Genomic DNA, 13684 nt, shown 5'->3' on the forward strand with positions numbered 1-13684 from the left:
TTAAACCAGCCTAATAGTTACTGCTCCATCATTTTCAGTACAGGAAGGAAGCTGAGAGTCATTTACATCTTTTATCAGAAAAGAAAGTGCCAAGGGATCATCACAGCTTCAGTAAACAGATGCTCTCAAAGAAAGTTTTCAAGATGGCGTGAGCTGTGTTTTAGGATGCAAGAGCAGCATAATCTGTTCAGATAAGACTATTGGGCAGGAAAGGGAAACTGCTTAAAAACAGGCAAAGTCTGTCTCTGTTTCTCTGGTGTGTCTGGCCGAAAGTGTGTCCTGATCAGCTCCAGAAGTTCTGTGCTATATAATTGCCCCAAGTGATCAGACTTTAAAAGAGCAGTTGACCAGGACTAGATGTGTGCAAACCCATGTATGCAATTTAACTGAACTCTACACTGGCTGTCTTGCGTAAAACAGGCCACATGAAGTGTAATGCATCCCTCTGTGTTCTTTAGCACAACTACTTTTTTCTTCTTTTTAGCTGTTGGTCTCCTTTAACTTACGGCCGTGTGCTTTCAGCTTGTGTGCAGCCGGAGCTTGGCTGTGTGGCTGTTCCTCGGCGGCAGCTGCAGTGGCACAAGGCAAAGTCTCACTGCTGAAAACCTCTGCCCCTCTCAGTGCCTGAGCAGTGTTCCCTGCTGAGAGTGTTCTCCCTCCCTTCTCTGCAGAGAGGTGCTCCCCTTGGTTGATCCAAGGCACAATCGCAGCAGATCCTGCTGATCTCAGCTCCTGCAGATCTCAGTTTTGTGCAATTAACTGTCTCTTGCATAGGCACTATCTCAAAATCAGCCTTTAGGTTCTGACTTATGAAGCTGCATGATGGCTTGGAAAATATTTACACTTCTTTGTTCTTTCTCAGCTGAAACTGGCCATCTCTGTGCAGGACATGGATGGTGTTTCTAAGGGGTCCACTTACCAACAGTGCAGAATAAGTTCATTACCTAGGGAATGATTGGAGTTTTTTTCTGGAGAAAGACATAAAGGTGACATTTCAAGTCAGAAATTCATTTCCTGTTGCCCTGAGTATGTTTGCATGACCTCATTCTGCTGTTAATTCTGCTGTCAGGGCTTAAGTGTGTGCTGTCAGTCTTAGACTAGTTCACAGGCTACTATCAAAGTAAAAAATTGAGTGATCTGCTGCTGCTCTGCAAAGCACCGCTGTGCCTGCAGGAATGCTGCAGATCGTGTGTGTGTGAGACAGGCCCAGCACACTCCAACACACTCCAGGGGAGCTTTTCTCAGGTCTTTTTACTTCTAACGAGTAAAGCTTTGTCTATCAACCAGCACGTTCTGCAGCAGTTGCTTCTGTGGGTATTATGGAAATGCTTCATTTGACCCATTTCCACTCTGCTGTGGGCAGACAGAGACAGAGCCACACATGACGTGGGGGGCTATTCTATGGACATGGCAGGAATTGCCTGACCCAGCTCCCAGAGGTCAGTTCTCTTCTGCGTGTGTTGGTGTGTGCACCCACACTAGGATTTTGTTCCAGCTATTCTTGACTCCTTGCAGCCCTACTGGGTAGTCCTACAGCCAGGCGATTCACCTGGTATTTTCTAAAGAGAGCAGCTTGCTCTGCAGGATGAAACACGTTTTTTTATCTTTTTTTATCTTCCTATTTCATGGTCTTTTTCTTCTGCTTTGTATCTGACTGGCGCTCCCCCCGTGCCTGTCTCCTCTGTGCCAGCTGCAGCCATCCTTTCATCTGCTGGCTGCTGCTCCACACCCAGGGAGGATAAATCAGGGCTGAGGGGATACAGGGAGCCAGATCCTACTGCTTGCAGTGCCATCGTCCCTCTGGTGTGGGTGAGGACCATGGGATAACAACAGCCACTGGTGCTGGCAGGTGTGGGAAGTCATTAGCACTGTCACACAGGGTAAGGCCCAGGCTCCTGGAGCGGATGAGGGGGCATGGGAGCCCAGGATATTGCAGTGGGGCTGTTCACTGTGACCTCCCACCATTTCCTCCAGTCAGTGTGCTGCTGATTTCCTCAGCTGCAACAGGAGCTTGGCTCTTGATAGCTCTCACCTATTACTTGAAAGCACCTGCACACACACCTGGGATGTCATCACTCCTATTTAAGCTCTACAAGGAAACAAAGTGCATGCTGGGTGTCATTTCAGCATGCACTGAAGAGTCTGTTGGTGGCATCCTGCCTGTACGGTCTGCAGGGAGTACTCCCCAGCACGGTGATATTGGAAGGAAACAGCCTGGCTCTTCCTCATCAGCATTTTTGGGCTGGTCCTTGAGCAAAACCCACTACTACTGCTGACAGATGCCTGTGCTATAAAGCATCTGGGAACTTGGAGTGCCATGTTGCTGAGTGGTATAAAAAAAATAAATCTATTGTGTCCTTAGGTCATCCACAAGCTCTTTAATTATTGAGAGCTGACAGATACACCCCTGTGCTGGTACAGCTTCTTTGCAGGCTGCTGCATTCATCAGTTCTCAGCATTATTAATAAAACAAAAGTTTTCTTACTGGCCATCGATTGCTTTCCTGTGTTCAGGCCTTGGGAGAGAAGAACCAACACAATTTCTCCTACCCCTCTCACCCTTCAGCTCTGCGTTGCTCCCAGGACATCTCCTGGTCTATGGGAGTCTGTTACATTTTGACCCTTCTGCTGCTTTTTCAATGGGAAGAACATTTTTATCAAATGCCTTCTCCCTCTCTCCCTCCCTCCTGCTTTCAGTGCCCTCCACCTCTGCAAAGCCTTCCCAGGCAGCCTCAAGCTGTGCTGAATTGTCCTGTGCTTCCACAGAGGTGGAGCAGGAAAAGATTTGGGCTCGTCCACTATGGCCATGACACCTTTTAGTGATCTGAGCTGCCCTGGTGTTTTCCCCTTGATCAGTGCATTTGTCCTTGTCCTTTCCTGGGGTGTTTTAACTCTTGCTATACTAGTTGCCCAGGTTGGAAAAGGGAGAAGTGAGGGGACACATGTTATTTACCTGAAGGCAACATTAAATTAATTATTACAGTGCCATTCCTGTGACAGCAGGACAGTCTGCAAAGATCTCCTCTGGTGCAGTAGAATTAAGATGTAAGCCTGGTCCTTGCACGGTCAGAGGTTTCCCAGGGACCTGGCTACCAGGGTAAATGCAGTCCAGGGCTGTTGGCTTGAGTAGCATGACTCTACTCCCTCTAACAGGGCAGAACTTGTTTAGGTAAATGTAGTTGTGCAAGAACTTCTTTATTAAAACATTTGAGAGAAAAAAATATAATCCTGCTTTCCCAAAGGGCATTTATGTATCTGGCGAGTTGCGACCACAACATCACATCAAGTCCTAATTGCATCAAAATGTTTCATTTTAGTGGATGCAAAGCAGAAGCTTCACCTGATTTCATTACACTTCCCAAAGTGCAGCTGAAACCTCGGTTGATCTGGCAACATGTGGTGCTTGAGTGAGGAGCTGGAAAGTACCCTGGCAGCCAATAAGCAGCTTCTCAGCAGTGAAACCACATTTTATGGTACTTAAAGGGGATTTATTTTTTTTTTAAACTAACGCGATCTGGTCACCCTTTTTTTGCAGGTATTCCTGAAAAGTGACCGCGTTGCCAGGATGGTGCAGAGTGGAGGGTGCTCAGCAAATGACTCCCGGGAGGTCTTCAAGAAGCACATCGAGAAGAGAGTGCGCAGCCTGCCAGAAATTGATGGCCTGAGCAAGGAGACGGTCCTGAGCTCTTGGATGGCAAAGTTTGATGCTATTTACCGTGGGGAAGAGGATCCTCGGAAGCAGCAGGCCAGGATGACAGCAAGTGCTGCCTCAGAGCTCATCCTCAGCAAGGAGCAGCTCTACGAGATGTTCCAGAACATTCTGGGGATCAAGAAATTTGAGCATCAGCTCCTGTATAATGCATGTCAGGTAAGGTGGGAATGGAAAAGAGTTTCTTGGGGGAAGGCTTGCCAATGGGAAATACTGGCGTTATTGAACTGGAAACTTTGGGGCTGACCAGACTGATTTTGAGAGAACTTCCACCAGGGAAAGGGGTTTTGGTTCATGGTGGGATTTCTGCACTGCTGATTTTGTTCTGGGTGTCAAGGTGGGCCTCTCTCTCTTGCTTGTTTTCCCATGAAATTCCATGGGATTGCTGAGATGGGAAAATTTTATTCCTCAGCTCTGTGTCTGGGTGGGCAGGTCTTTGATGGTGCCTAAGTGGGCTGTTTGGCTGTGACTTGTTTACCTTTCCTCTGTCATATCACCAGTCTGAATGACAGAGGTACTTTCTTGCAGCCTGCAATAATTTATCAGTACTTGGAGCCAGGAGCCCCTGGGGTGGGTGGCTTATGCAAACTTGCTCATTGAGGTTGTACGTTAAATAGAGGGAGCTCTGTGATCCCTGTAGTCCTGTGCTGGAAGGAAAGAGCATCCCAAACACCCATGGCCTCACAGTGGCTCTGCTTGCACTTGAAAACCTTTCCCATTCCTCTCTTTCTCCCCCAGTAAGAGCCAGTTCCCCAGACTTGCAGAGCTGAGACTCTGCAGTGCTTGCTTGTGTTTCCAGCAGCTTTTGCTGAGGCTGTTGGTGTCTGTCCAGGCTGTTGGTGACCCAGATTACAGTCCCCTGCTATGGGATATAAATATCACAGGCGGGATAGAGGATGTCAGAGTCACAGAGAGAGAGTAAGGTAATGCTGTGGAAAGTTTTCGGAGGAGGAGCAGACCTCAGTCTCTTCCCTGTAATACAGGGCTTCAACTTCTTATTGAAATTAATACATTTGAGACCAATTCTGTCTATCTTCTGTCTAGACATTTCCAATTCTTTTTAAGACACAGAGAATTATGTTTGATCTGTTTTTTCTCCTGTAAAGAGCTTAGTTATCTTGCATTTTGTTCTTCTTCATCTCAGAACCTTAATGGCAGAATAGGGAGAGGATAATAAATGTCGCTGAGTAATGTGTCTTCATAGCAAAAAGCCAACAGCAATAACTGCATTGGACCTCATAAATTGTGTTTACAAACCAGATTTCGTGCCTCTGTCCTCTGTTGGAGGGCTTCTTTAAAATCAAAACCATGCTTTCAGTGATATATTGAGAGCTGAGTCAGTTCTGCAGTGTTTTGGGTTTTTTTAACTTAAACCAGGTCCAGCCCTGTGCCTCTCATCCTCCCTTGACCTGTGCTCAGCTAAGGACTAGGGTGGCTTTGCGTGAGCATGTGTGTGATCCTAACCTCTTGCTTTGTGGTTCCCACTGATGCAGAAAACACTATTTGAACATAGCTGCCCTGCTTTGTGGATGATCTCTGCTTGTGAGAGCCTTTCTGGCTGACCCTGTGAACCCAGAGGCTGCTTCCTACGAATTGCCCTGTTGCATCAAGCAACCTTTTTTCCTGCAGTAGGTCCTAGTTTTACTCTGAAAGTGAAGGATTTAATTCTGGGTCTCTTCTAATACTTGGAGGCAGTAAACCTGTAATTTAAGCTTTTACAAAAAGACATAATTTCTGTTGAAAGCGAGTATTAGCATGGGAGTTACTCTGTTTTTAATACCTGGATAGCGAGGATTAGCTATGCAGAAAGGAAAGCCCTTTGTAAAAGAAAGCTCAGAAAGCTGCAAGGCCAGCAGTCATCCAGATGTTTGGTGTTTTCCTGGGATACAGTGTGAGTGATTACAGTGCCGTGGTGCCAGCACAGTGGGGTGGGACCCTGCCCCACATGGAACAGGTCACTACTGCTCCTTCTCCCTCTCCCATTAGGTGCTGCAGGGAAGGCAGCAGAGAGCACGTGGGAAAACTGCAGGCTTTGCTGTGAGGACCCTTAATTTGGTGCTACCTGTGGTCATGTAATCTGGGCTATACCAGAGGGGTCTCTGGACCTCTCCAGCCACCAACAGCCCTTGGGGGAGCAGCAGCAGCCACTTCGTACTTCTGTCTTGCCATGAAGCACCGAAATTGCCGTTGACCTCTCCTCCTTCCTGCATGGTCTCAGTCATTGCTTGCAGCCAGTCTGTTGTAGGGAATAAGGAAAACTTATCAACCTGTAAATGTTTGTGTTTGCTTAGCTTGTATGGGGAGTTCCTGGCAGAAGCCAAAGGTGCATGCCACTTGGCCAGCGTGTTTTCTGCAGCAGAGCTGCAGGGGAGAGCAGAGAATCATGAGCAGTGAGCAATGATTCGGGTGTTAGCTCCTTTTCCCTTTGCATCTTTCCATGAAAGCTTTCTCCTGTCTCTCATGATGAAGTATTGGCAGCTGGGTGGGAGAGGACCTAGGCCACCTGGAGGGGAGGAATGGCTCCCAGCTTTGCATGTACAGGTGTGCTGTGGCCGTGGCAGGACTGGGATGTGCTTCTGCAGGACTTCTTCCAGCTGCTCGCTCCCCTCCACCTCACTTTGCATTTTCGTAAGTTTTCACTTGCCACATCTGTCTCCCTGTGTTTGACAAGCTGTCCTCTTCTGTGCCACCTCTGTCCTGACATCAGCAGTGAGCTCCTCCCCGGCAGGGCTCTGCAGACACCTCCCAGCCTGCGCCTGCAGCTGTACTTGCATCACAGAGCACACCCACTGGGCTCTGGGGCACTGGCCCCATAACCCCTAAAAATGGTCAGTTATTTCCAACGTGGTGTTGTGTTTCAGACTGGATTGTGTCTGGGTCAGAGTCAGCCTAAGCAGGGCTCATTTGCCTCCCCATGAAGACATACTGACTGTTGGTCAGAGTTAATTCGAACTACAACTTAAACCTTTTTCTTAATAATTCAATTAAAGCTTCTGTCACCTGTTTTGTAATAACAGAAATATTTTACATATTCTGTTTGTGAGTAAGGAAAACTATCTGGATTTTCCTGGGTGAGCTGAAATTGCAGTATTCCCAGAAATGCCATGCAGGCACAAATTGTGCACACGCGGGTGATTGATGCATTTACTTTCCTCTCTCGGGCAGCTCCTGGCAGAGCCCACCACGGACCCTGGCTCGGCAGCCTGTCATGCTGCTGGCCACAGGCCGTACACTGGCACTGAACAAACCTCCCAAACAAACCTGGGGGCAAGCATGAGCTTCCCAGCAGTGGTTTGGCATGGTAAAAACTACACTTATTTTTGACCCATGGCTTGTCTGCCATGCATGGGATTGGGAAGCAAAGCCTTTTCCCTGGCAGGCTGTCTGAATGCCATCACTCCTTCCAGAGTGGCAGCGCTGTGCTGTTCATGCAGTTTATCAGTCAGTCACCTGTGCTTAGAAAAGCAAAATGTCCATTGTCTCCTCTGGTTACTCCTGCAGAGCAGAGGGGCTGTCTGGCCTGATATGCTCTTCCTTGCCTTGGTGTGCAGGGTGAAACTGCCCTGTAGGCTGTGCTAGGAGGGAGGGGGTGAGAAGGCTTTGCCTGGTTATTTTCCTCCGAAAGCATGACCAGGAATGGTGCTGAAAGCCCCAAACACTCCTTGAATTTCTCCTGTGTTCTGGAAGCAGATGCTTTTCTCTATTTGGCCTTCTGTTACATCACACTAATTGCATAATGGTTGCATCACTGGGACGGCATTTCCATTCACCTCTGAGATAATATTTTGTTTGTGCAGAAGGAGGATGATTTCTAAAGAGATTTTTATTTTTAATACAATATCCCCAGGTGGTGTGAGATAAGTGTATTCTTAATGCGATAGCAGTGATATAGCAGGATCTGAGATTGCAACAGAGCAAAAGGGATTGATGCAGTTGGAAATGCTTTTAGGAAACAAAGATGGGAAGTGGTGTTGTAGCAGAATGGTTGTGAAGATAACAGTGTTGTTAAGCACAGTCTCTGACTAGAACATTTTAAATAATACACAGAGTCTTGTGCTTTTTGCATAACACACGCCACGTGGCTTGGTGTTTCTGCTCCACTGGAGTCAGCGTGGGAATTGAGTATCTCTGGCTCCAGCATGGAGCTCTTCTGATGTGCGAGAGGTATTGTGGAGGGACAAATATGTTCCAGTCTTGGCTTCCTGGTCCCAAACCTGTTGGCAAGGCTTGAGTTTAGCTCTTCTGCTTGGTAATTAGCTTGTGGTTGTGGAAGAGTCATAGAGGAACTACTTTTTGTAAGTGATGTACAATTCCAGTCTTGGGTCTTTGCTGCAGTTGGCTTTTCCTTGGACACAAGCCCTGTATTTCCCACTGACCTTCGTGACAGCTGAATTGCTGCAGCATCTCTGAAAATCAGGCTGTGGTGTTCTCCCTGTCTTGTTCTTTCCCAGCCGTAGGGCAGTGATTTACTTTTCTATCTCAAGCTGTGTTTGAAAGTCATTTTTAGCTAGAGTGAGAAGAGCAGGAGCCAGTACAGTGCTGTTCAGTTAATCCAGCAGCAGGAGCAGATGTCCAGACCATGTCTGTGATGAGCTGCACACTTCCATCCTCCCCCTCTGGAGGAAGCGCGGAATTCTGGGCTCTCCCTGCAGAACTGTCTGATCTCTCAGGCTTCACAATCAGACTTTCCCTTCTTTCCTGAGCCTGAAGTGCCCCATGTAGCATGCCTGTTAAATGTGCAAAATACCTGTGCTAAGCATAATTCCCGTGCTAAGCATAATTCCCTTAGATTTTAGATTTGAAAGCAAGTAACTAAATATATGCATCTCAAACCTGCTGAGTGATACTAATAAATGCTCATGGTTTTTCAGCATCTATTCCTGTCCCTCCATATAGAAGGGAAAACATCAGAGAAGTGGCATGTGTGAGTGGGCTGCAACCCACACCAGGTCCCATCGCTGTCTGGCGGCTATTTCATGTTAAGGCATAAAAGCCACTCACCAGTGCAGTTGGAATTGTTTTGCAAGTATTGGGGGCCTGTGATTTTAGCTAGGAAACATTTCAACCCAAATTTTGTCAACCAGAGCTGGCTTAAAACTAGAATTCACTGTTTTGACATTTATTTTTGCAGCTGAATTAGGACACTGCGTCCAAAGGCTGACACTTCTCACAAAGCAGAAAGTTCCCCTGCCAAAAAAAATTCGGTTTCAGAAGTGTTAGCAGAAAAGATATTTAGGATTTCTGTCCTGACTCGACTGCTTGGTTTTAGCTCCAGTCAGTATTGGGGATGATTTGCTGAGGTGGTGTCTCGCCTTCTGCCCCTCTCTCATCTCTGCAGTTCACGTGGTTCTACCAAACTTCATTTCTCCACTTGCTGTGTTCTGTTGAGCCCCCTCAAACGCCTGACATGCGACAGTCATGTGCCTGCCCCACGTTGATCACACACCCTACATGTGCCAATCACGTGGCATGAGCTGACTTTGCTGACTTAGCTGAAAGTTGCAGTCATCTCCACAAATACCCCTCATAAACCCTCTCCCGTTGCAGAGATGCTGCGGTGGTACTTGGAAGCTGCAGCCCAGGTTTGGGGCAGGAAGTCCTGTGAGGCACTGTGACAGTTCTGATGGTGAGATGAAGGTTAAGGTCACCTCAGGATAAATGTTTGGTAAAAAAGTGTGTATCCTCCCCAAATCAAGTATTTCATTTAGTTTGTTGTGATGAAGAATTCGCAGCCATGCCTTGCAGTGAGCATTGAGCCCAGGATCGTGCACAGCGTGGAGTTACCTGTGCACATCTCTGTCCCTTCAATTCAGAGACTCAGGGGTTTGGTATCAGATCCCTCCCATCTGCTCCCTTTTCATCATCTTTAAAGAACACAAAGCAATTCCTTTTTATTCTAGCTGCTTCTTGAAGCTCAGTGCCTGTGAAACATTCATCTGCGGTTCTGGGCACTTGAGCACTAATGCTGGTTGTAGTGACCCCTCTGCAAGGGCAGGAGGTTTGCTTAGATCCTGGAGCCCCTGCAAATGGCCCATCACAGAGACTGTGGTGTTGATCTGGGGCTGCTGCGAGGCAGCAGACAAGGACCAAGAAGCCTCCACGAGCTCCTCTCTCCAGGGCTGGATACCTGTGGTAAGGACAACCAGCAGCTTTGGCCAGCCCTGCTGTCCCCCTTGCAAATCCCCAGGGCATCAACCAGACCCCTTAGCTTTTTTTCCCCTCTTTCACTATTTTAGTTGCTCCACCTATTTCCACACTCTGAGCATCATCCTCCCCCACCCCGTTAAAACAAAGCCACCACCAATAAAAATGGGCGAAAGTGGTTTCAAGATGATCAAAAGCCATAAAGCATCATGCTGTGTTTTCAGTAATTCAGTGTTTATTTCCATGGAAACAGCAATGGCAGCCCAGAGCCTTCTGCAGGGTTGTAATTACTCCTGTAGCAGCCAGCGGCAGCCACAGCATCTCCCAGAGACAGCCGTGATGTAGCGCCCGATGGGAAACTGAGAAAGGAAAAAACGTTGGGAAGTGAATGAAATTTTCCCTCTCATAATAACACAACATAGATACACGTGTTCCTTTGGGGAGGAGGAGGAATTGCTCAGGGTGCAATGTTTGAACAAAGATGTTGGCACGGGAGGGAGGTGAAACTGAGGGGGTGGCACAGTGTCAGGGATGGGGTGAGCGTGATGTCTGGCTCTGGTGGACCCTCCACTGCCAGCCACGTCCTTTGGGAGAGTTTTACTGATGGAGGTCACTCAGGAGGTACAGAGTGGTCCCCCGATTGTCCCCATTGGTCCTGTGTGGTGCAGAAATGCTGACCCTGCATGTGATGCATTGTTTAGTGTCTCTATAATTAGGAGCAGGAGAGGTGGTTGAGATGGGACATATGTCAGCTCCAGCATCCAGTGAGAGCTGCAGGGAAGAGCTCAGCCAATTGGGGGGGGACAAGGCACTGAGCAGGGTGGCCCTGCCAACAGTGTGCCACAGTGCTGCTGCCTTCTGGGGAGGACAGTGCAGTGATCACTCTCTGCCAGGGTGGGACCTTCGTCCCCGAGCCATCATCACCCAGTGTCTGATTTGCACAGATACGTATGGACCTATGTGTGCATCCATTAGCTGTAGGATCAGCTTATGTTCTGTGCTGTTTTGGACTTAGAGAGCAATCTTGGCCCCTGTAATTAAATTTAAAGCAAATTAGCTCTTCTATTAAACAAAATAAATTTGATGTAGCCTAATGCTGTATTCTCTAGCTATGGCTGATCAATCGCTCCTGCAAAGAGCAGGCAAATGCTGCTGAGCAGATGGTCTTGGCTGAGGCATGGTCAATTAAACTAATTAAAGATGCTTTCATTTAATCAGAGGGTGTTTTAACCCTGTTAGCTGCCAGTTGGGGATGTATGTTTTCGTGCACTAGGAACTTCCAGTTCTGGCCCTACTGTGGACTTCTTCTGGTTTTTAGTCCCTTTACAGAAACCAGGCCAGAATGTACATCCAAAGAGTAGAGAAATTATAATGTCATGCAACAACAGTGAAGAATTGCAGAGGAAAAGTCAGTTGTTTTCTTCTAACACTAACCAGAGATGTTTATTAGCCTGAAGAACTCTTCTGCACTGAATCCTTCCCATGCTACCTCCTGCCAGACTTCCCTCTGGGATTAGGGGTGTGGATGCCTCTCTGCAGCCTAGCCAAATGTCACTTGTTCCGCCAAAACAAGCAGTGGCTTGTCATGGTATATTATTCAAGGGATAGAAAATGGTTTCAGCATCCAGACAGGTTCTCTAGTGGAGGAACAGCCTCTTATTTCAGCACTCTGCTGCCATGCAAAACGTTTTGGCTGATGGGAGCCCCTCTTCCTAGGGGTTCTGGAGATGAATTCAGTTCATTGTTTGCTGCAGGAATACATGGGGACTCCTCGGAGCTGAAGCCCTATTTTAGGATTCTGTGCTTTGTCACAACTGGGCACCCATCCCTTGCTTCCAATCTGCTGTGCTGCTCCCCTGCCCCCACTGTAAGGGGTGACACCACTTGCCAGCGAGGTAAGAGTGACCAAGAGAGCTCTATAGTCTCATGGAAGAGCATGTCAAATGATCTCAAGAAGCAGCAGTAGAGCAAAGCAGAGCATCCAGACCATTATTGACCCCCTGGCTTGCCTGCACTGAGGGGCTGCAGCACACCAGGACCCCTGTCCTCTGCGTTTTCAGCAGCTTAAACAAATTAAAGTAGAAACAGTTGTGCTTTATCCAGAGACCACAGCACAACATCATGCCTGAGGCCAGATCTATCCTGCTCCAGCAATATGGATCACTGCAGATACATTAGGCCTAAAGTCAGGATGATTTTCAAGATGTTCATCCTTTGTGAAATGTAAAAACCAGTTTTTACCCTTGTCTTAATTACCAAGGGGTTTTTGTGGTGCAGTGTCAGCTGAACGCTACTTGTTGTCCGTATGGACTGAATAATTTCTGCAGTCTAAGGTTTAAATTACCATCAGGATATCTCTTCAGTTTTATTTTTGTTTCAATTGGCCCATGAATACTTTTCATCATCTGCGTTCATGCTGCAAAGGAATGCATAAAAAATAACCATGGTTACCTTATAAAATATAATATCAGTGACTTGACATTTCCAATCTACCTTAACCCCTTTATTTAAGGACTGGTAATTCTCTTCTTTCATGGAAAATATAGTTGTAGGCATGACTTTTCCACTGCTTAGCCAGATGTTTGGGGTTTTTTCCACTGAATCAGAAGCCACTGTATGTAAAAATCAGTTTCTCAGCATGGACTGTGTCTTATTAGGAAAGGAAAATGTCACTCCTCCTGTTTGTCTTTCCCTCAACCAGAGATGATGAGCAGAAGACATGACGAAGAAATGACCCCACTGGCCCCCTTTGGAGAAAGTAGTCTTGTTTTTTCTCTGAGCAGCATTTGTTCCCTTCAGTACATGTTCCTGTCAATCAGCCCAGGAGGCCTTGGGAGACAGAAGGGGTGTTATCCAGACCTCTCTCTCTTTAAGCAAGGAACTGCTAGCTGCAAAAGAACCCATATGTGATGCTTATCTTAAGGAAGGCTGGAATACTTAATAAGACATAACTGGTGCATGACCCTGCACTATGTTAATGCCTCTCTTTCTCTTCCTTTTAACTGGAAACACAATGCAGCCGCTAGAATTTGATTTTATGTGTAGGTCTTTAAATCTAATTTGAATTCCACACGAAAATCTCAATGCTTTGCAGCACTTCAACCCTCACTCTTGTATTTTATCACTGAAATCCTGTTGCTTTCCTGGGGAACTTTTTGTGCCTATCTCATGAGCAATATGGAAAGATACAGTTGTAGTTGCACATAACAGGGGTTATACATGGTCATGCTGGATTGTGCCAGAGCTCCAGGGTCTTCATTTCAACGCACAGTGTCTTGTCAGAGAAGTTGGACTGGTTTCCACTGAGCTTTGCTAGCCTAAGGTTACACACCATTCTTTCAGTTTTCTTTTTATCATGTTAAATAGAGAGATCATTCTTCAGACATACATCATCCACTAAGGGAATATTTTGGAAGTTCTATATTAATATTTTACTAGGTTTTCTCTAATCTTATTTCTGAAAGATGTGGTTTCCTCAAGGCTGCTTCTACCCCTTTGCAATCCATACTGTGTTCAGATTTCCAGAGAAGAGAATTATTTAAAAAAAAAAAAAAAAAGATGTTATTTACCAGTCTTTTCCTCCATTCCTTACATTTTTTTCAGACTACCAGTGTTCTATGTAACTTGACAAACGCTTTATGCCACAGTTTGGGATGCAATAGACAGCGTCATTTTAATTCAGAAGAAACTTTATGAGTCGGATCGATCAGGCCATAGAAAGTACTTCGTGAATATAAAATACAGCTGGGTTAATCTTCCAAATTTTATCCAGAAGGTACTAGATTAATAAGAGAATAGGTATATTTCTTGAAAGAAATGAGGTGACAAGAAT

At 46.5% G+C, this 13684-nt stretch overlaps 1 protein-coding gene across 14 annotated transcripts in view; it reads left to right on the top strand.

The window, feature by feature from the left end:
* Positions 1-13684, top strand: part of CADPS (calcium dependent secretion activator) — a 211321-nt gene that overhangs the window by 42184 nt on the left and 155453 nt on the right. For all 14 annotated transcript variants that reach the window (XM_064667325.1, XM_064667312.1, XM_064667320.1 and 11 more), the window contains exon 3: positions 3535-3867. In XM_064667325.1, coding sequence (XP_064523395.1) covers positions 3535-3867 — 333 coding nt within the window. The remainder of the gene's footprint in view (positions 1-3534; positions 3868-13684) is intronic.

The sequence above is a fragment of the Pseudopipra pipra genome, chromosome 11, assembly GCF_036250125.1.
Source record: "Pseudopipra pipra isolate bDixPip1 chromosome 11, bDixPip1.hap1, whole genome shotgun sequence".
Lineage (NCBI taxonomy): Eukaryota > Metazoa > Chordata > Aves > Passeriformes > Pipridae > Pseudopipra > Pseudopipra pipra.